Source organism: Gymnogyps californianus, chromosome 9 (genome assembly GCF_018139145.2).
Source record: "Gymnogyps californianus isolate 813 chromosome 9, ASM1813914v2, whole genome shotgun sequence".
Lineage (NCBI taxonomy): Eukaryota > Metazoa > Chordata > Aves > Accipitriformes > Cathartidae > Gymnogyps > Gymnogyps californianus.
The window spans coordinates 2,369,406-2,392,239 of record NC_059479.1 but is presented as its reverse complement, the minus strand read 5'-3'; the positions used below and the strand labels follow the sequence as shown (position 1 = coordinate 2,392,239).

The 22,834-nt window shown below is 37.8% G+C and overlaps 1 protein-coding gene across 1 annotated transcript in view; it reads left to right on the top strand.

Annotated features, from left to right (window-relative positions):
- BRWD3 (bromodomain and WD repeat domain containing 3) overlaps nt 1–22,834 on the top strand; it is a 59,870-nt gene that overhangs the window by 19,756 nt on the left and 17,280 nt on the right. Inside the window, exons 8-25 of the mRNA XM_050901499.1 lie at nt 1,680–1,901; nt 3,529–3,629; nt 4,352–4,422; nt 5,579–5,679; nt 7,499–7,539; nt 11,697–11,801; nt 12,778–12,931; nt 13,437–13,571; nt 14,408–14,536; nt 14,945–15,170; nt 15,865–16,035; nt 17,883–18,066; nt 18,578–18,671; nt 19,322–19,471; nt 20,299–20,375; nt 21,356–21,533; nt 22,143–22,259; nt 22,711–22,818. Coding sequence (XP_050757456.1) covers nt 1,680–1,901; nt 3,529–3,629; nt 4,352–4,422; nt 5,579–5,679; nt 7,499–7,539; nt 11,697–11,801; nt 12,778–12,931; nt 13,437–13,571; nt 14,408–14,536; nt 14,945–15,170; nt 15,865–16,035; nt 17,883–18,066; nt 18,578–18,671; nt 19,322–19,471; nt 20,299–20,375; nt 21,356–21,533; nt 22,143–22,259; nt 22,711–22,818 — 2,364 coding nt within the window. The remainder of the gene's footprint in view (nt 1–1,679; nt 1,902–3,528; nt 3,630–4,351; nt 4,423–5,578; nt 5,680–7,498; nt 7,540–11,696; nt 11,802–12,777; nt 12,932–13,436; nt 13,572–14,407; nt 14,537–14,944; nt 15,171–15,864; nt 16,036–17,882; nt 18,067–18,577; nt 18,672–19,321; nt 19,472–20,298; nt 20,376–21,355; nt 21,534–22,142; nt 22,260–22,710; nt 22,819–22,834) is intronic.

The following is a 22,834-nucleotide window of genomic DNA, read 5'->3' as shown; positions in this document are numbered from 1 at the left end:
TGGAAAAGCCATCTCTTTCTATGCTAATTTTCACTTTTCACTTGACTTGGTACGTTAAAATTGCTCACGGCTCCGGTAGGCTGAAACTTAGTCAGCTGTTTGCTTCCCCATGTAGAACCTTACAGCAGGGCTGTTCCGGTCCAGAGCTTGCAACCCTCACTTGAAACATGTGCTCATTTTTCTTTATTTATCATCTTTCTTGCTGAATGGCACCTGCAGTATTCTGGAATTTGGAATTAATTTGCATACTGCTTGCTGGGTTAAATCTTAACACTTTTTTTAAAACTACACTTTACCTTTCGATAACCTTGGAAATGCTGGCAATCCTTTCCTTACATTTCAGTAAAAACTTGATGATGAATAGAAGACCTCATTACTTCATCTGCAATTTACTTCTCTACTAAATTTACTTTCCAGAATTTGTAGTATGTCAGTGAATATATGAATATTATTTTAAGTTTTTCTCCAGAACATTTAACATACATTTCTGTGATACTGCCCTTGCTTTTTGTTGTGCATATTTAAAAATTAACAGATTTTTCAAATTAATAATGCATCTTTTAATTGTTAATGTCTTCTCTTGTCTTTGCCCTTGTCTCTTATCAATAGGAGTTTAGAAACAGATTACCTGGCAGGCTAATTGTTGTCTTTGTGTTCTTGCTAGCTTCTCCACTTATTATACATTGGTCAAATAGAGATGTAGCTAATGATAATTACTCTGGGTCATAGTGAGGGCCTTTCCGTTTTTGTTTATGCCATAAAGAAATCTTTTTCATCTGCACTTATATGAACAACTGAAAGTGATTGGTGTTTGAATTTAGCTGCAGTTAATAAAATGTAATTTAAAGTCAAATGATGTTGATGTTGCAGTTAGTTTTATTGTGTTGTGTTCCTGAATAAGTAGTGGCAATCCTAGCCAGTAGTATTAGTATTCTTTGTAGTATCTGAATAGTAGAAAGGTCTGTGAACTGTCTAAAAATTCTTAGCAATATTGGGATTGAGTATGAAATTATGTAGCTGCTACTACAGGTGAAAGTATTTTACAGTGATCTGCCTTGGATATGCTTTTGAATTGTGTCCTGTCCTGAACTGAAATCTCACTGACATAGCATTTCAGTTGCACATGATGTTGCACGGTTTCTCTCTCTGAGTGGTCCAACTTCCTTCTGTTAACAGAAATTGAACCTCATGGCACAGCTGCCTTACAGCTCCAGCAGCACGGCAGAGGCTCTGAGATCCCTCAGATGCTTAAGTGCTCTTTTTCCTTAGAGCTTAAGTCTTATGATCACTTTGATTTTACTGCTGGCTTGATCCGGCTCACACAGATAAATGTGTCTTTTGGCAGTATGTAATGAAACATTTTATCTTCTTAAATTTACCTTAATTATTACTGAACTGTACCGAGAGGAGTTGTATTAGCAGCAGTGATCATATCTTAGTATGAAACATAGGACAGCGGCTTCTGATTTATAAATATCTAAATCCCTGACCCCACAAGATGATTCCCAAACTCAGATGGTTGTGCCTCTGTGGAATCCCGCTGAAGTTGTTCTTCTAGCAGGTTCATGACGCAAAGGTGCTTTAGATACTTGTTTGTCTACAGTGCACATGTGTATTATGTACCCATAAAACATGTATGTTATTTTATATAAACTTTGGAAATTTTTGTGTGGCATTAGGGGTCAGATGATTGTTTGGTCAAAATCTGGGCTACAGATGATGGGCGCCTGCTCTCAACATTGCGAGGACACTCGGCTGAAATTTCTGACATGGCTGTTAACTACGAGAACACGCTGCTTGCTGCAGGCAGTTGTGATAAAGTAGTCCGAGTATGGTGTCTTCGAACCTGTGCCCCAGTCGCAGTGCTGCAGGGCCATTCAGCTTCCATTACTTCCATACAGGTAAGGAATGACTTTTTTTTCCTAAACCCTTGAATTAAAATGGTACTAAGAGATGTCGATTAGCAATCGGGAATAAAGTGTATCTTTTCATCTCTGTTTGGCAGTGTAGATTTGCCCCAACTCGAGGGTGTTGTTTCCTGGCAAACTCACTCCTGTGCAGTGGCCAGCTACTGCCTGAGGGGATGATCCTGCTTCTGCCAGCTGCCTTTAACTATGTGGTCCCATTGCTCCTTCCTTAGATCTAGCAAACGCATGGTCACGGAGAGCATCAGCTCAACTAGCCGAGCCAGGGGGACATGGGTGGCATCTTTGGTGGTAGTCCTTGCACGGCGGTTGAACCCATAGTCGTGTGTTCGTAGAGAATGTTTCTATTTCAGAGGAATACTGTCAGCTAAAAGTCCTTATTCCACATTACTTATTTGCTCGTTATCTTAGCCTGTACCGTAAAGACCTGTTCTGAATATTGTAGCATACATAAACGCTGCAACAGCCGCAGTACAGCACAGATCAGGGCCTGCAGAGAATCTGTGCTTGTGCCCATGCAGTTTCAGTTGTGTGGCAAATGCCCAGTGAGCAATAGTGGAGCAGGGGAAAAAAAATGACTAAACTGTCAGCACTCAGTTCTCTAGTGGGGGCACAGTCAATAATGGCTAGTAATTTGCAGTTTATTTGCTTTAAAAGAAACACAACTGCCAGGCAGAAACCTCCAACAAAACAGAATTCCAGGATAAAAAAGACAATCCCTGTCATTTAGCAGGTTATGTACATAGAGGGGAGAATGAGTGGGGATGTTTGGCTCAGAATCCTCTCTTCTGCAGCCTTGCTGCCTTTGACTCATCAGTCTTCTCCAACATGCCGGTAGTCCCTGGGAGTCTCATTCCTCCCCCTCTTGCCTACGCTTCCAATTTCACCTGATTTTAACTATGCCACAAGTTAGTTACTTCAAGGTGATTGTTTTGGAGACGTATTTTACAACCTGTTTTTGTGTATTATTTGTTAATGTATATACACAGCCCTCATGAGCTTTTTGTAAAACTCTGGTAATTTAAAGAATAATCACAATCAGTCGTGACTTTTTGAGGAAACAGTGCTTGATCCCTTTATCAAATACCAGGTAGCCAGAGGATTAAAGGTATTGCTGCAGTTATGAAATTAAAATGAGAGACTTCAGAATGAAAAGATTTCCTGCTCCTCAGAGAGGCAGAGGAGAGGTTCAGGGAGAGGGAGGGAGAGGGGGTCCTACTGTGCCGCTGTTTTTCATTGCGCTTGGATGCAGGAATCATTTTTGTCTTTGTTACCATGTTTGATCCAGTTCTATCCTAGAAAGAAGTATTTCCTCATCTTGTTGCGCCATTAAAAGGGTCTATGCTTGTTTCATTTCTCCAATTTACTAACTTCTGTGTGGTAGAAAGACTTGCTAGTCAAAATGTAGGTGTTTTCCATTTCCTCAGCTTTATTTTTATGGAAGTTCAGATTCTGTGGTTGTCCCTGATACTGCTCTCTGTACTCCCGGGGAGAAAGCTTATATGTTCGTGAAAAAGATTCTTGTCAACGTCCATTTACAAGTTTCCAGCATGTAAGGGGAGAAAGAAATTAGCTGGTTTAACTGTTACAACTTTATTTTTAGTTCTCTCCAGCAAGGAAAGGAACAACACGATACCTCACTTCTACGGGTGCTGACGGAACAATCTGTTTCTGGCAGTGGCACGCTAACACCATGAAATTTAAGTAAGCCTGTTTAGATAATTATAATTATCTTCAATAAAGAACAAATTTATTTTGAGTTTTAGCGTGGAGAGGAATGCTGAGATAATTAAATAAGGGCGTGTTCTTTCTCAATAAACAAGTTTCTTGGGATGTGTTCTCCCATAGACACACTGAGCATGAGTGCCGTACCAGTGTGTGGGGCAGGGAGCGCTTTCTTATGTGTGCTGGGGAGTCTATGGCATTACAACGCAGAGGGGAGGCAGAGATCAGGGCTATTATTTCTGGGTTTTGTGCTTTGCAAGCCAGTATTGAGGAAGAACTTCCAGCTTTTATGTTTAGGACTAAATCCTTGTACAAAATGTACAGGCAGAAGAATTTATTTGCTTTTAATCAGAACACCACACATACGTAGATGGCATCAAACCCATACTTAATAGGGAGTAAATGCTGTTAGACTAATCGTTTGCCAGGTTCTGTTTTAAATAGATTTGAATTGGTGAGTATCATGATAAATAAGTTAAATAGTCTTTTCAATTTAGAAAATGATGGTTTTCTTACTAAACTAAGGAAGAAAACTACTAAAATGAAAAATAAGTTCTAGCAAACTTCAGTGAGAATTCTGAAATAAAGAGATTTAGGATGGGCATATTGACCTTAACCTACTGAGCTGCAGTGCATTGTTCTTGTTGAATGGCATCGGAATAAAGTAATGAAAAGTAAAAATGTTGTGTTGTTGCATATAGGGATCGACCTGTAAAATTTGCAGAGAGGTCCAGGCCTGGTGTTCAGATATCTTGTTCATCTTTCAGTTCCGGTATGTATGCATTGTAAGGTAGCTGAAAGTATTTTATGAACTATAATTCCTGTGGTGACAGGAGTGTTCCTTCTTTTTAAATACAAATGTTATTAAACCCTTTTTCAGTTAATTATAGCACTGTCAAATTGTGATTGTTTGAAATTTTCCGTGCTAAGCGTCTGCCTCAAGCTGCTTTTTCTCTTTTTTTTCTATAATTGAAGCTAAAATGTCTTGACCACTTCCAAGGAAGGCTATGCTTTCAGTCTGTTGTTTTGCATATCAGAGATTTTTCTTTGTAACATCCTTTTAAGGTTTTATCTTGTGAAGTTTTTGAGTGAAACGTTCTTGAAATCTGGCAGACAGGTGGCCTGTGTTCAAAGGTTACACTTTTGGTAATCTTCCAAATTTGGCTAAGTTCTAGGAGGATCAAGTTAATGTGTTTGAAAATATTGGCTTAACTGACAACTTTGTTGCAGCTTTGAATTCTCAAAAATAGTGATTTTTACAAACAAAATTATGCAATTTCTCATTAGTTTTTGCTATCTGAAATTGAGAGCTATTCTAGAGCCATGTGAGCCTTGCCCACGTTCCTTTTTTAAAACCAGAAATCCTGAAATAACTAAAACCATTTCAATGCAGTAAACTACACAATAGTGCCCTTTTTGTGCAATATTGTAAACAGAACAAGCATTACAAGAAAATAGCTTAATCACTGACTCCCGATTCAGCAATAATTTCTCTGATGTGTGTCAAATAGATATTGAAGATGCGCTTAAATATTTTCTTTGATATTTACCAGTGCGAATATGAAACTATTCCCCGTCTAATTTTCCACATAGGCTGATGGAGAGCACTGTGGTAGTTTCTGAGGGAAAGCCAAATAGTTTGTTGGATGAATGTTGTAACTTGCAATATTCTCTTCCTTTGGTCAGAAAGGTTTGCAGCTGGAAAATATTGTGGAGCTCATAGTTATGCTAAAGCTGCTATGGTCTGAGAAAATACAGATCAAAGCAGAAATTGTCAGAGTTAACCACTTTGTTCAGGACGTATGTTTTGATTACATTGAAATTTTCTGTTTAAAACTGTAGGTTGCTGCTTTGACAATAAAGCGCTAATTAAAATTAGTTGTTCCTTGGATGGGTTTTCTTCTCACAGAAAACACTGTCTTTCTTAGGTGGCATGTTCATTGCAACAGGTAGTACTGACCACGTGATAAGAATTTATTATTTGGGCTCGGAATCTCCGGAGAAAATGGCTGAGTTAGAATCTCATACGGTAAGAGACAAATCAGAAAGTAAATCTTTTTTTTTCCCTGCTTTACCTTATTTCAGGAACTTCGATTTAGTACATCCTATTCGACTTGTTTTCTGTCTTTAGAGTTGAGTTGGCTCTCAACGCTGTGGTATTTAAATGCCTGAAAATTTGTGGTATGTTTATTTTTAAATTCCTCTGAGGCAGGAGATGTGTGCAAAATATGCTTTATGTGTTTCATTCCCCCAGGAAACTGAGGGACTAGATGATTTTCCCATATTCTTGAAGAAAGTCTGTGTTGGAATGAGGAATTAAAGCAGTTTTCATGTACGATGTGATTTTTCCTACTAAATTTACTATTGAGTATTTAACTTCAGTTGTGACCACAAATCCACATAACAAGAAAAAACAAAGTAATTCTGGTTTTAGAGTGTGCAGTCAAACTTTGGATCATGATGGTAATTTCATTTAGAAAATAAAGCAAGCGTAAAAGCATCCTTTCTCAGGTAATGCAGAAGGGTTCTCGTAAAAACTCAAACTATTTTAAATATCTATATGATGACTTTCAATGTTAGTTTTCGCGTTTGAGTCTTGATAGCTTTTATTAAAACCGTTGAATGTCTCAGTCTTAATGAAGCCCCATAAAGAAGCGTCACTAAACCAGTATCAAATCTTTCTTCATTTCTTAGTTGTTACCGAGAGCAGGTGATGATTGCATTATTTATTATGTGCATGGTAAACAATATATCAGAAAGGCAAGCTTATAGCAACACTGATAGGGCTGTCACTTGTGAGGAGTTTGGAGCATTTATCTTTGAACCTTAATAGCCCAGCTGCCCACCTTAACAATATTTTATGGATTAAAGCTGAGGTCTAAATTGATTCAGTGAACTTCAGTGGGAGTCATGGGTCTCACATTTAAGTCTCAGAGCTCCAAGCCAGCAAATCTAACAAGTCTTTTGCTCACAAAAGAAAAAATGTTTTCTATATTCAGCAGTTCAGGTTTGGAATAAACTGTAATTCCTTTAATTTTTGAAAGTCTACTCTTCTTAATACCACAGACTGCTGTCAGCCCACCCCTGAAAAAAATCCTGAATTGGACACTTGGTTATCAGGAGCTAGAGACATCAGTGGGAGTAAAGATAGCAAGTGCATGTAGCCAACACAAGTATTTAGCAAAATAAAAAAGGCAAAATCGTGTCTAAAACATAATATTTGTTTCTAAACAATTTAAAAATGGAAATAAAGCCAAGGTTTGCATTTTTTTAATGAAGTATTTTGATGCGGTTTAATGTTAGGTCTAAAAATTGCAAACCTGCTGTGATAATTGATTTGGTTGAGTTGTTCTTTCTCCATCTTGTTGAGTGCTGTACCTACTAGGCCTTGTGAGCTCCTGGGCTTCCTTATTCCTGCTAACTCTGTGGAGTCTAAAAGGTGCAGAGTTTCCCCGGCGGAGCTTACCCCGGGGTGTGTATGGTCCTGTGGCACTGTGCAGGAAGACTGGGCTCAGGCAAGAGTAGAGCTGCTGCAGCTTCTTCCTCATGAACGTCTAAGAGTCAGGGAGACGGAGTCAGAAATCGTTTCTGTCTCTGAGCTACTTCTGGAGCAACACGAAACCAGCACTTCTCCAAAGTCTTCTGTTTCAGTGTTTAACACAGTATGTCTGGGGAGGTTTTAACTTCAAATGTGACTTTTCTGTTCTTGAATTTGTAAGATAGTATGTTGTAGGAGATGTATGGGAAGATGCAATTTGCTAAATAGAAGCCTGTCATTAAGATCTTTTTGGATGAGTGTTTCAGGTTACAAAGCACTTATTACTATTTTTTTCCTCCCTCCTATTTAGGACAAAGTGGTCGCAGTCCAGTTCTGTAACAACGGCGACAGGTGAGTGGCTGTCCTGGGATTTTGACATGAGAAGTACGGTATCTAATTTTCCAAATAACTTCTCAGAGAAAATTTGGTGCAACAGGACCAAATGGGCTCTGATTAATCTTAGACAAATTGTTTAAAGTATATTGCAAGATGTGTGTCATATCCACAAATTTTAACTTGCTGTCCTCTGCTGTAACAAAAACGTTCTGTAACTGTGCTTTGGCTTTGTATTTTTTTAAACTGAGCAAACTGGAAACCAAATTTTGTATCCTTTCTGTGTAAGAGTGTCTTACTTCACAGGTAGCCTTGTTAAGTACAGAAAGGGTTACTTCTGGAGTAAGAGCATTATAATAAATGTACTTCTAAGCAAAAGTTAGCACTGTTACACATACACAGATGGTCAGACAAGCAAGTCTGCAAGGAGCTGTGGTCTGATCTTCATTAAAGGACCCTCTCTTGCAAGGTGCTTTTAACTGGAAAGATGGCAATAACATCTGAATATATTCGTTGTTTATAATGGGACCAGGGATTTGGTTTCTCAATTACTTTTCTTATTTTTTCTTAACTAGAATATCAAGTTAAATGTGTGTGTGGGGGAAGCTTGTTGGCTTTATCATTTCAGTCCTGTTAGAGCAAGATGAAAAATCAGCACGTACACATATTGATTTATCTGTGTGGCTCGTTTGAGTTAGTGACTTTTGGGGATCCCGTTTTCTGGAGCTGCAGGAAGCAAAGGGGTAGCGTGGTGACTGTACCACACGTCTGTTTGCCAGCCATAGCCAGTGCTGATGGCCAAGTTAGAGGCAAAGGGGAGGCCAAGCTACCAACGACGGTAGCACTTTCGGTAGCTGTTGCATTCAAAGGAGATGTATTTCCCTTGTTTCTGTACCGGGGCACAGATGAGGAGGTCGCTTTACTTCTTTATCAACTGCTCTTGCTCTGTCCTCTCTGTAGTAAGTAGTATGGGAATGTGACACTGACTTCCAAAGAAGTGTGCCCTTAGATTAGCATCTGAGCAATGCTGTCTGCACTGACCGAAAGGATGTACAAACTCAGTGCAGTCGTTTATGAAAAGAAGATAAACATGAAAGGGGAAATAAGACTTGGTGTGTTGTCAGAAGTGAAATGGAAGGAAGTCAAGGAAATAATGGCATCTAAACGATGAGTATCATGCATAATGAAACGAGGAACAGTAGAACTACCTTTTATCTTGGGGGTTTTTTTCATTACTTCACTGTGCTCTTATTTATGATCTGTATGAGAATCATGTTGAAGCTGATAGTGTTGTTGATAGATTATGTATATGTTTGGTTTTTTGCTAAAATTTACTTCTCTTGCGTATGTTATCTGTATCGTTTATACCAGCTGGGGACCAGAAAGCAGCCAATGATTAGCATAATTTGAAAAAATTTTCCAAATAGTATGACATTGCTGATATGTTGCTGAATCATAAGGCCATCCACCCTTTACTATCTGTCTCATTTAATTCCTTGGTGAATGATTTCTTCTGCCAGTCCCTCTCTGGGCACATTGAATAAGCAAGTTGTCTCTTCTGGTGCTCAGAGTTCTGAAAAATATGGGAATAGTGTTTGTTTTTATAAACACACTCAGAATTCGTAAGAGCTCAACTTCTATGAGGTTCTAGAGTGATAAACGTGATATGATGAATAACCAGGCCCTCATGCCTCATCTTCCATTTTTGTAACTCTGAAATTGCCAGAAAAAACCAACCCCAAAACACCTGACTTATTTCCAAGGGTGAAAAAGCAAAGAACAGCTCTTCAGTGGGATGTAAAGGTGCAGTTGATCCTCACATCCCAAATTTGGGTCCAGTCTACTTAGCAGATAAAATTCCCCTGCTTAATTTGTCTACATTTGAGATGAAAATTTTCCTTTACACATGTTCTTCTCATTACAATTGTTTGGCTTTTCAGAAGGATTTGGATATTTTATGTAATACTTCAGTAGTGTCCTACCATATTTTTGTGGTGTCTCCTTGCAACACACTTATCTTTAGTCTTCACTGAGTCACCGGTACGGCTGGATAGCTTAACATCACCAAGTGTCATATTAAATGGGCTAATGTTAACATTTCCTGGCGTGAAGACTGTGTGAGTCTGTGTTCGTTTATGTGACTAATGATGAGCTACAGTACTTACTTTGACCAGTTTCTGGAACTGAGTATATGGGACAGTTACTCTACACGCACATCACATACTCTCTGAACTCACAGTCCTTGGTTGCTGCCGCCTGTCCAGAGCCAGTTACAGAGGCACAGCCTGAAGACCTTTGGGTCTTGATGATCATTTCATTTGTCTTCATTATTATTCGTAATAATTTACTTATCTCTGACGACATACCTGGCAAACGTGAATTTCTAGGCAAATATATGAATTTCCAGTTAATTAGTTTAGATGATGTAATCCTGTGGTCTTAAAATTTACGAAGCGAACCGTTCCAACCTGCAGAGTTTTCAGTTTTTGAAACTGTGCTAAGTCAGGACACTATCTCTTATGTAGCAATTAAAGTCGGCATGCTCATGATGAAATGTATAAAGGTGCCTATAGGCATGTTTGTGTGTCAAACTTCTGCAGCACAGCTGTGTTGGAGAGTGGCGTGACAAGCTTTGATTAGTGATCAGCATCTTAATGTACATGATTTTATGCCAGCTTTTGCTCATATTCCTTATTTTGCTTGGCAGGAGGTTTAAGGGATGTGTGCAAGCAGGAGCCTTCCAAGCAAAACTGTAGCTTTGCCAGTGGAACTGCACCTGTACTCTGAGATCTTTGTCGTGTAAAATTATGTGGGAATGTACTGCTATAATTGTACTAACAGTTCCTTCCAGGCACTGTGAGAGCACAGGTCTCAGTGGGGGTATTAGGTCACATAGTCACTGAAAATTATATGCTATAGTGATGCTTTTAATGGAAAAGTGATAGCTTCCTCTTTATTTTAATATAAAGAAGTAAAAATAAACAGAAAATAAACTTGTCACAAGCATTTTTAAACACTTTTTCATCATGATGAAAAAATTCAGATCAGGGAAACTGAAAAGGTGAAACAATCACTTATTGAAATAAAATCGAATAGGCTTGCCTTTTACATGTAATTTTATAAATGGAATATGCTTTTGAAGGTGTTGGCCATCCTGTGAAAATGTATCACTTGAGGAGCTTTTTTAAAAATTCTCAACAAAAATTATTTCTTTGACATTGATAGCCAAAGCTTTATGTTGTAGTTAAATGCATTTGCTGGATGCTTGAATTTTTTAAACAAGGAGGAGTTTAAAAATGAAAATACTCGTGTTCAACTTCACAGGCAGGGCTACCTACTTGTGTTTAATTTGGGTATTTCCTTTCTCTGTCTTCACCCTCTCCCTAATTTAATGTATTATAATTTATGCTAGACTCCTGGCATGCAGTTTCTTTTTCTTTGCTGCCACTATGAACCGCTCAAGGGATTTGCTGATGTCATTAAAAAGAGAATGTGCAGCTTGTATGAATTACGACATTGAAGTAATTCCAAGGCCATCTGCTAGCTGTAACCAAATGTAATTAATGTTGTGGGATATAAACTCTTTTGTACTGTACAATATCTGATATGAAAATTGTAACCTCACTGTCTTTTAATTACATTCTCTAGATCAGAGATGCACAAACAATATAAAGAATAACTGTTGAAAAAAGATTAAATACATCCTAGCTTCCATGCTGGTGTGAATGGGTGTGCTCTTGGCTTGCCAGCGTTTTGTAGCTGCCTGTTTCCTGTGGCAGCAGCTCATGGATATTTTATGAGTTGTTAAACACGCCTATGTGTGGGCATATATAGAGTAAGACAAATATATACACAAGTATACACTTCCAAGTGTATATATATACTTATGTACGTGTGCGTGTGTGCATGTTTGTTGCAGAGTAACATAAAAGTGCTTGTAGCGACCTTTTCTAAGGTGAATGACAGTCCTCTGCCAAGCTCCTAAATATTCTTACCACAGGATTTAGCATGCCCACACTGTTGCTGAGGATGGAAAACTCCATAGCGAAGCTACTGAATAGCGAGAAAATAAGATCCTATGATGGGCATGTGGGTATTAGACCAAAAGCAGCGATGACTTATCCTTATTCAGAATTTCATTACTTTTTTTTTTTCCCCCCCTTTTTTTTCCATAGCTTAAGATTTGTCAGTGGAAGCAGAGATGGAACAGCAAGAATATGGCACTATCAGCAGCAAGATTGGAAGAGTGTGGTCCTGGATATGGCTACTAAAATGACAGGGTAAAACAAACCAAAACAGAATACACTTCATAGGCACATTTACATGCAAAACAAAGTGTTCCGTCATGTTGAAAACTATTTATTTACTTCCGTTTTGAGTTAATTTCAGTGCATGTTTTTTGTGTATTGGAAATGCCATGGCTCTGTCTGTTAAGTTACACAGTTAATTAGCCCTCAAAAGAAAATATTAATACATTGGTAGTTCCCTGCTCTAATGGTTGGGGAATATTTAGTATTTTACACACAAAGTAAGAATGTCAAACAGAGTTCATCTTATGGAAAGAGGTTTTAGTAGAACCTCATTGATCATATGCTGATATGCTAATATATATATCCAGCAAGTTTCTTAACATTGTATTTTTCCTAAAGTTTTCAAGTAAGAGGTGAGATATGGTGATTTGCTTCTCAGGTTCAGTTTGGGTTTCGAGTTTTTCTTTTTGAGATCCTCGAGTGACTTTGTAAGTGGCCTTGTAATTGAATGTGCACAATGACAAAAAGCAGAAATGGAGAAATCCATTAGGCATTTTGCTTTGCAGAATTCTTTATATTTCATACAGTTATATTTTTAATAAGTTAGCTGTCAAAGTATGAATTGGATTTATTTAGCAGGTTCTTACTCATTATAGAGTTTAGTCATATTGATGACTGATAAGAAAAATGCCTTGTAGGAAAAAACTTAACAGAACTGAATACCTTGAAAGAAAGAATTGGGGTAGGTGAGGATGATCGCTTAAGAAGAACAGAAAAGAAACTTGTCCTTTTTAAGGAAATAAAACTCTATAAATCTTAGTGGTACTGAATGTTTTCTGTGTGTGGTTTTTACCACTGCAGAAGCCATCCTTCATTCTCCTGCATTAGCCAGTAGTCACAGTGCTGGCAGCCATGCTCTGCCTAATTTCATACTGAATTAGCACTGTTAAATGTTTCCGTATGTAGATACTGATTTATTTCTTCTTTAAATTACTGATTTCTTTAGAAACAACGTAGCATCTGGGGAGGACAAGGTGACTAAACTGAAGGTTACTATGGTGGCTTGGGATAGATACGATGCCACTGTCATCACTGCAGTCAACAATTTCCTTCTCAAAGTCTGGAACTCGTCCACAGGGCAGCTTCTTCATAGCTTATCTGTGAGTAAAATTCAAGTGGGTAATCCCAAATGGTTCTAGTTCAACTCTGAAATTGATTTGAGGCTAAACTGCCTCATCATTCCCCCTGTGGAGGAGTGTTTGTCTTGAAGTGTGCCGCCTGTCTTATGCTTACTGGGAGGAGTATGTGTCATGGGGAAAGGAGCTGATGACCAAAATGCTGCTAGACCCTGATGGTTGCTGGTTGACAAGGGAGCCCTTTGAAGGCCACCATTTGTGCCCAGAGTAGAGGGTTGCAGCTGTCCTCGCTGCTGATTTCTCCTTCCTCCCCGTCCCTCTCCATCTCAGCTGTGCTGAGCTGCAGTCTGAGGCACCCACAAAGTGGGCAGTGATAATGCCAAGCCTCTGACAGAAATGTCAAGATCCAGTAAATTGAGCTGTCATGGATGACTACCTGAACTGAGATGTCCTCACACTGAATACTAGCATGTTTGGAGATATTACAGGGAGAAATATTACTTTCTTTTTCACCCTGCTTTCATTGCAGGGTCATGATGATGAAGTTTTTGTTCTGGAAGCCCATCCGTTTGACCAAAGGATTGTACTTTCGGCGGGTCATGATGGAAATATTTTTGTTTGGGATATAGACAAAGGAACAAAAATTCGCAATTACTTTAACATGGTAAGAATGATCAGGGAAGAGTTTTGGGTTTTTTTTTTTTTCACATTTGTCTAAAACTGATCTTGAAGCAAAAGCAGATTTCATTATATACCTATTGTGACCAATGTTACAACAGGATTAGGGGAAAACTCCTACATATTAAAAAGAAAACTGTGTACTCTTCAGTAAGCAATACCAAAGTCTGTTTTTGCATATTGTAAGTATAGCAGCAAGTCTTTCATGGGATCTGTTACATCTGAATATTATTCATGTGTATGGGCATGGTTATACCATGCAAAAGATTATAGTGACTCCCAAGGTAGAGCAATGGAAACCAGTAAGCCTGTGTGTCGTAGCACAATGCTGTGGTCTGGGAAACGCTCTGGTTGGCTCTGTGCTGTATTTATCTTAATGCGCCCAGTGCCGGGTTTGTCGGTTTGGTTCCAGCGCTGAGCAAATGCAGCTGTACTGCTTCAGGACCTGAGCTAGCCTCCTGGCACTTGGGGCTGTGCAACCTGCTTGTACGGAGCCAGTACATGTCTGAGATCTTTGGTGCAGGCTTGCCCTATGTCTTCCATTAACATAAAATGTAGACTTCTAGGTAATTGTTTCAGAACATACATTAAAAGTTGTACTGAAATTTCGGGACAAAGAGAAAATGCAAGGTTTTACTTCATTGTTCAGTGAAGCTTTAATAATTAAGTGGAAAAAATATAAGTGTACATCAGTCTTGAGCAAGATGAGAAATTACACAGAATTAGGATTAAATATTTATTGGAGCACAGGTGAAAGTTTTGTAAAAGTGCTGTTACAGAGAACGCATGATTGTGAAAGGAATGCTCTGTGCTTGTATACAGATTGAGGGCCAAGGCCATGGAGCTGTTTTTGATTGCAAGTTCTCACCAGATGGACAGCATTTTGCCTGCACAGACTCTCATGGACATCTGCTACTATTTGGTTTTGGATGCAATAAATATTATGAAAAGGTAGGTTGAATGAATTTTAAACTGTTCTGTGTCTTGAACTGATTTTGTCTTAGAAGTATTTGTGTTACTGTTTATTCCCTCGCCCTGCCCCAGACAAAATACTAATTAGATCATGAAGCAGTTGCTGTTTACCTAAATCAAAAAGATTTAGACAAGAGAATCTCTAGACAGGGGAACAAAGCATTAACTTGTAACTATTCACCTCTGTTGGCATAGTTTGCTATTGAATTTTTGCATCAGGCTTTGGTAATAAAACACATTTGTGGTAGGAATCTGTTCTCTGTCATAACATTTCTTCTGCTGATCCTAAGTGTAGGAGTTGTGGTTTATGGGTATGGGAGCCATTCCAAAGCAGCAAGACAGCTGCAAATGGCCATTGATTTATTTACTAAATTGCTTTTCTTGCAGATTCCAGATCAGATGTTCTTCCATACGGATTACCGACCACTGATCCGTGATGCAAATAACTATGTGTTGGATGAACAGACTCAACAGGCTCCACATCTTATGCCTCCTCCATTCTTGGTGGACGTTGATGGAAATCCTCATCCCACGAGGTTCCAGCGGCTGGTACCAGGGAGGGAAAATTGCAAGGATGAACAACTTATTCCTCAGCTGGGATATGTAGCTAATGGTATGCTGTCTAAAACTCATGCATAATACATGTATTGCACAGTATTGAGCACCAGCTTAGTAGGATGATACGATAAGGATTTGTTTGTTTCAGTTGTCTTCTGAAACTAGTGGTTTAAATTCAGTATAGAGGTAGAAGAGGAGATGGGGTGGCTTTATGACATAAAGGAAGTGAATGGAATCAACTTGACTGGAGGCAAGACAAGGAGAGTGCAGTATTACAAAATCTGTGGGCTTCTACTAGGTATATGACAGCATGCTTAAAGAATTGTCCCATAAACCTTGGTGTAACTATGTATGTGAGTAAGGCAGCAGGGAAGTAAGAAAGACATTGAAAAAAATAGCTTTTGTTTTTTGAAACAGATTTTTTTTCTTGTAGATATAAACTTTTGTAAAATGCTGATCTCGAGAAGAGATCTTCCATTATTACCTACTGAAGCATAATTTTTTTCTGCTGCTTCTAAGGGTTTGTGTTTATATTTTAAGTGTGGTCTGCAATTTTAGGGTTTTATTGTAACTTCTCTTTTAAACTTTGCCTCCATTTATTACATGAGAGCAGAAGGCCAGCTGGTGATCAGATGTTTTGCAGAGCAGAGAAGTAATTGTGCACAATTTTAAGTTTGATTGTTTCTATGGTGTTTAGTAAAACAGAAATTAACCATTTTATAAGCAGTTGTGGCTTTGTTCTTGTCAAGGTGATGGTGAAGTAGTTGAACAAGTGATTGGGCAGCAAACTAATGACCAGGATGAGAGTATCCTTGATGGAATGATCAGAGAGCTACAGAGGGAACAAGATCTGAGACTAATTAATGAAGGAGAAACTCTTCCAAACCCTCCACTCAATAGATCCCACTCTGTTAATGGAGGTAAGTGTCCCCTCTTTGCCTCCGTCGTTTCTTTTCCTAAAGCACAGTAAGGTACTAATCAAAACGTGTTAATGTCAGTTCTGAGACTGTCTTTGAGGATGCTTTTCTCTCTTGTTCTTATACACGTTGTTAACCTGTGTGGAGCAGTTGGATGTTCTGCTGATGCTAGCAGAGGAATTTAAAGTTTAAGGTGCAGCTGAGGGCACACAATGGTCTAACTGGGCTGTATCTGGTTACCTGGAACTATTAGACTGTAATTATTCCTGTTATAAACCTTTCCTAAAAAATAAACATGAAGTTCACTGTATTGTCTTGATGTCAGTCACTGCAGAGATGATACTTTGTAACTGCGTAATGTCAAGATAACAGTATATAATTAGAGCATGTCAATGGAATACAATGTTGTGACAGACTAATGGCTTCCTGTTGCAGCATAAATGCTAAGGCTGAGCGTCACTGTTTATAAAATAAACATGTCTGCTCTGTCTTAGTGTTTCCTTAGAAAGCCTGAGATTATTCTCCTGGTAAGTGTTCTGCTACTGTGATTTTATTTTCAATACACAAAGTGATTAAAAATTTAAAGCAAACTCAATCAGATGTGAACAGCTGACTGAAGCAGCTGACTGAGTGCAGTTGATGTAAGAGAGCAGATGCTGTGGACTTGTGCTGCAAGTCATCCTGAGCTTTTAAAAAATTTACATCCGCTAATAAATTAGTTCTAGGTTAAATGACTGATTACATATGTTTGAATTAGATTTCCTGGCAAAATTCATTAGGACTGCAAGATTTGGAATTGCTTGTCTTTAAATTCAAGAAGGAATAGGAAAAATATTAGTGACAAATGCTGAAAATACACTTTTGATCTAAATTGGTATTGTCAAGAAGGTGGCCTAGAAACCAGCTTCAACTCACAAGAAGTCTTTTCTGCTTCTTATGATAGGTTGATGTGTTGTGCAATCCCAGTTCTCAGTTTTATGCGTATGTCCCTGTAGTTGTGTGAAAGGGAATTTCCAGATATGAGCAGTATAGAAATTGAAGTAGTTACCTAATAGAACTTCCATTGATCAGTGACTTTGCTACATGAACTGCCCGTTTGTGTAAGTCAATTAGAGTATGTATAAAGTACCTGATATTTAAATAGCCAAATATATTTTTATATAGGTTTGCACAACCATGAATGCAATATATTCATGTGGTTAACCATATTTAAGCATGCGGAAATTGTGTTGATGCATTCCCAAATGATGAGATAAATTAAGGCAGTGATGGCAGTGATTCTGATATTATCAGCCTTTTTGTCTCACTTTGCTGCCTAAAGTGTCTGTTTTCTCCTGAGTATGTCGCACTGCGTTGTGCCACCTGATGAAGAGCCCAGAGAAGGAGCGGTGCCTGTGGCACAGTAGATAAGCGTTACAAATACAGAACAAATGGAGGTACAACAGAAACCTTAAACCTTGCAGCAGTCTATTATTTTAGATGTCAACCTCATCTCTTGTTCTATCATAGAATTTAAGATTCATCATTTCAGAGCCTTTAAACAGTTGACAAGACTTTGATTTGAAGGTCACTTAAGTGCCTTTAAAACTTTTCTCATAGATTATATTCTTTGCTTGCCTCGGATATCTCTTAAGATACAGCAAGCCACAGTGATGTTACAGTAGCATATGCGTCTCCAGTAGTCCAAGGCCGATACACAAAAATGTTCATCTGAAGCAAAAGACAAAGCCACTTAACATAGACTAAGTGTTGTTATTGCCAAAAAAGAATCTTTGTGCAGTCCTTAAGCTTTAAATTCTAGATTTTATTGATGGTTTGTAGAAGCAAAGAACAATCTTTTTCTTCCTTAGCTCTTCGAAGTCCAGGTTTGGATGTTACATCTCCACCAAACGTTGGCCTCCGGAGAAGTGGTCAGATTGAAGGGGTCCGGCAAATGCATCACAATGCTCCCCGAAGTCAAATGGCAACGGAGAGAGATCTCATGGCGTGGAGCAGGAGAGTAGTGGTGAATGAGCTTCCTCCAGGCATCAGCAAGTAAGATGCTAAGTGAGACAGGGAAAAAAGATTAAATTGTATTATGTGTAATGATCCTTCCATACACCTGTTACAGGTTTTAAAAAATGCTTTTTCAGAAATGTGTTGGCTTTTTTTTGTTTGTTGTGTTTGTTTTGAAATTCAGATGTTAGGATTAGAGTGGTAGCCTCTGCTGGAGAGTGGAGAATAGTAATTCCTTCTCTTCACAATTGAATCTTTCTTCAGTAGTTCAAATACCACATTTTCCTGAAGCTTTATTTAAAAAATACCCATGAAAATAATTTTAATTCATTTCAGTTTACTTGAAAATAATTGTGCATGCTCAGCTAACGAGTTTGCTTCCTTAACTTGTGATTCCAGGAGTGAAGTTTGTGTGGATGCTGCTAGGAAGACTTGTGCACAGATTTCTTATAGCAAAGGAACCAGAAATATTTTGATGTGTATATTAATGAGACTGTCAAGTTATATGATAATTTATTGAATAAAATGGATGTTTCCTATGTATAATTAGGGTCCAGGAAGAGTGTCGAGCTGCCAAAGGTGAAATCGAAATTAATTTATACACTGTTGAAAAGAAGAGAAAGCCATCCCACACCTTACAACGGGTGAGTTAATTCACTAGAAGAGAGAACCTGGGTGTGAAGCAGTTCTGAGCACTGAGCAGAAAAAAAAGGCAAACAAAAAACCCCAAACCAGTTTTATTAAATGATTTAGAAGATCAATAGTACTAATTGTTTCTCTGTCTCTCTGTCTTCCTTCTGTAACTGTAATTTGTCTGTCTTTATACTCTAATATACAAATAGCAGTGGTAAATCTCTATCCTTAAGCCTTCAGTAGTGGGAAGATGCTGGGAAAGGAAAAGAGCAGAGCCACAGTGGGTGATCAGTTTGACTTGTGGAAACTAGGAGAAATATTAGAGGTGCCACACTTTTTTAAGTGACTCGCTTTTATCTTATCCAGAGATGGCAGGTATTTTTTAGAAAAAATTATATTTTCTCCATAACTTCCTTTCTAAGGACTGCTACTTTAAAAAGTGGAATTGATATTGAACCAAAAAACCACACCTGCATGTGCACTGAAACGAACCGCAAGTGTGTAAAAAAATCTCTTTTCAATCCTAATTCTAGATTTCCTGGTTGTCATTTGTAAATGGGATACAACATACAGTCACTTTAATGAGGCATCTTTTAATTGTGTAATTCATTATTAAACCTCTAATCTTTTTCTTTTTGTCCCTCCTGTCCCATGATAAAAGAACGATTACCAACCAGGAAGTGGAAGATCTTTGAGAAGAAACCAACGCAAACGCCAGCATGCCTACCAAACACGCTCCACGATAGAACACAATCAGCAAGGAGCAAGTCAAAATGCACGTGCACGGGAAGAATCAGACAGCTCCTCAGAGGTCTGATACATCAAGCGATTCTTTCAATAGGTTCCCTGCTTGCCAATAGCGTGGTTTGACAACAGATGTGCTGAGAGCACTGTTACCGTTAAGGCTCCAAGTTTCTCCACGTAGGAAGAAACACTCAGATCATTGAGTCTTTTGGATTTGTGGTGTTACTGTAGTATGTTGATCTCAGAGAATGAAGGATCGTTTACCTCAGTGCCAGTACAGTATTCAAAAGTAGCTTAAAACAGGTTGGGTATTTTTGGAAATCTGAAACATTTTCAAGTAAATTTAACTGGGTTGTGTTAAACCACTTGCTATTTTGGGATTTCATACAGCACGTATATTCTAGGTCATATTCAGTACTTTGATTTCATCTACATCTGTAGACTGCTGTTGAAAGAGATTGAGTATTGGTATTAATCATTGATATTGGCAAGGGAAGAACTTAAAATATACCAGATTAAATATAACTTGTTCTCATTAAGGAAGCATGCAAAGTAAAAAGAGACTGACATTGTCACTTCGTAAATGCATTGAACGTACAGAATAGCTATAAAGCCGGTCGCTTGACACTAAAATGTATTAATCGAATACTTAATAAGAACTCATTCTGTGGTTCTAACACCATCAAAATTCACATTTCTTTCTATAGGAATTATATAAGCATATAGTATAATATTAATTAAGATACAGAAAGAAATTGTGGACTTACTTTAAGCTAGACCAGTCCTTAAATACAAAGCTTTCCTCAGGTGAGACAAGTCATACAACTTGCTTGCAAACAAAAATGATGCATTTTAAATTTGGCCCAAAAGTGAAAGCTTTTGTTTTTAATACAGGAAGATGAGACTGTTGGCACAAGTGATGCATCTATGGATGATCCTGTGGCAGCATGGCAAAGTGAAAGCAGTTCCAGGTAGCTTTACTGGTCTCTTAATTGTTAACATTAGTTTATTATATAATTTAAGTAAGACAGTTGATATTGTGATTGTGACTACAAGTCAGTACAGATTTGTTACACCTTGTGACAGATTGAAGCAAAGTGTTTAGTACACTTAGGTAGTTTAAAATGGTAACCAACAAAATTTGTGGAGTCTGTGAACAGACAAATACTTTTATGTATTTGAGTGACTAAGTAATTGTAGTTGTTTTTATAACAGTATTTAACAGAAAACCAGTGTGAAAATTTCTTAATTTTGAAGACTGACTTTTTTTCCAATTCTTCATGAAGCATTTTGTATTGTGGATTTTCCCCCAAAGTCAAAGCAGTTTTGAAAGAGCATTTGTAAGAAAATGTTGTCTTTAATTAAGAACTGCTTGAAAAAAATCAATGCCAGTTAGTCATATGCAATAGAAATATTGATAGAAGTGCATACCTATCTTCTGTTCATACTTCAGTATTTCCTGATTTTTCTGTTGTCAGTATGTATTTGTGTACAATTTCTACAGTCTCTTTTCTTATTCTTAATGTTATGCTTTTATGGCTGGAAGGGCCATGAGCTAATATAAATACTCTTTGTGTGTTATTTGGATATTAAAGAAGTCAGAACTGTATTTTTAGAAGAGTACTCTAGTTTTCTAAATTTTTCATGCATTTTATGCAGTCAGTTCTTATGAAGTCAGTCTATGAATCAGTGAGATAATTAGTATGAAAATAGGTATCAGCCATAACTGTGGTTTTACCGTGAGATTGCAATTGATAAAATAGTGTGCTGAAATACCCAAATTAGAGGGCGCTTTAGCTTTTCTTTAAATTCACATGAGAATGAAATTTTGTGCTAATCCTGACATCTGTTCCACATAACCAGAAGAGCAGGTTGAATGTTTGGACCTTTCACTCCATTGTGTGAAAACTGAAGTGCTGTTTTCTTTCTTCCAACTTTTTATTATCTACAGTGATTCATCAAGTGAATATTCTGACTGGACAGCAGATGCTGGAATTAATCTCCAGCCTCCAAAGAGACAAACCAGGCAGGCAGCTCGGAAAATCTGTAGTAGTTCTGAAGATGAAAATATGAAGGGAACAAAAGGACTGGAGCCAAAACGAAGGAAACTTAAACAGCCTAGAAAAAAGGTCAGCATTTTTAATTTTTTAGTGTCTTTTTTACTTTATGAATATTTTTTTTTTAAGTGGTTGTTTTCAAAGTAAAATTTTTCACAAACAAGTATATAGTAAGAATGAACGTATAGATAGCACAGTAATTGTAGTACCTGTGGCACCAGAGTAATTTTTTTGTTTGTTTTGCTGCTGTGTGACATAGATGTACTTCCATGTTTCATGCAGGTAGTTCTCCATTACAGGTGGCATGTTTTCTCCCAGATTTATGCTCTTCACTGCAGTTAGATTTACTCCAAGGTGGTTTTGTTGTAAAATTATAATGCGTCTGTATTGTATCTGCATTGTCAGATTTCTTTTTCCTAGTATTTTTTAAAGACGACGTTTAGAATGTTTCTAAAGAAATATAATCTCTTTATTTATGAACATTTTAATCTTCTATTATATTTATAATGAACATGTCTTATTCCCTACTATTTAGTTGAGGTTTTTGGAAGGTTGACATTCCAGCATTTGCTTTGCCCTTATATCTAGTTATCTTCAGTTAAGTGCTGTATGATCAGTTTTTCGTATGTTCTGTCATGGTAATTACAGCTTGCATTCTAAGTTTAATGTAATATATTTAAGAAACCAAGTGGACTGCTTTCGATGGAAGGTGAACCCAGTGAGGAATGGCTTGCCCCGCAGTGGATCTTGGATACTATACCCCGCCGCTCACCTTTTGTCCCACAAATGGGAGATGAGGTAATGAGTGTAGCAATTCTGAAATTCCCACCTAGGCTGATGAGCTTGTTTTGGTCAGGACTATTACATCTAGCAATATTTTCAGTGCTCAAGATAGGCTGAGTTTTGATAACTTTTTTTTTTTTATTCTCAGGCAATCAGTTGTTTACAGGTGGCAGTCCTATGTCTCTTTTTGTGCACATGTAACTTGTGAGTAGCAGGGAGAATTGATTGTGCATCTTCAGACAAACCTGCACGCTTCTTAATGATCCCAAGGTTGAAAGCACATAGCAGGTGCCACTTTGGGGACTGATAGAAGTATTTTTGAGGAGAAGAGTGCTTTATAATGAAATAAAGAAGTGTGCAGTATGTTCTGAAAGGGATGATGCCTGATGTGTTCATAGAAATTTTAGAATAAACAGGAAGAGAACTACCAGTAAAATAATTTATTTTTTTTTAATTTTATTTTAAGATCATATACTTTAGGCAAGGCCATGAAGCTTATGTGCGGGCAGTAAGGAAAGCAAAAATTTACAGTATTAACATGCAAAAACAACCGTGGAACAAAATGGAACTCAGGGTAAGTTACACAAATA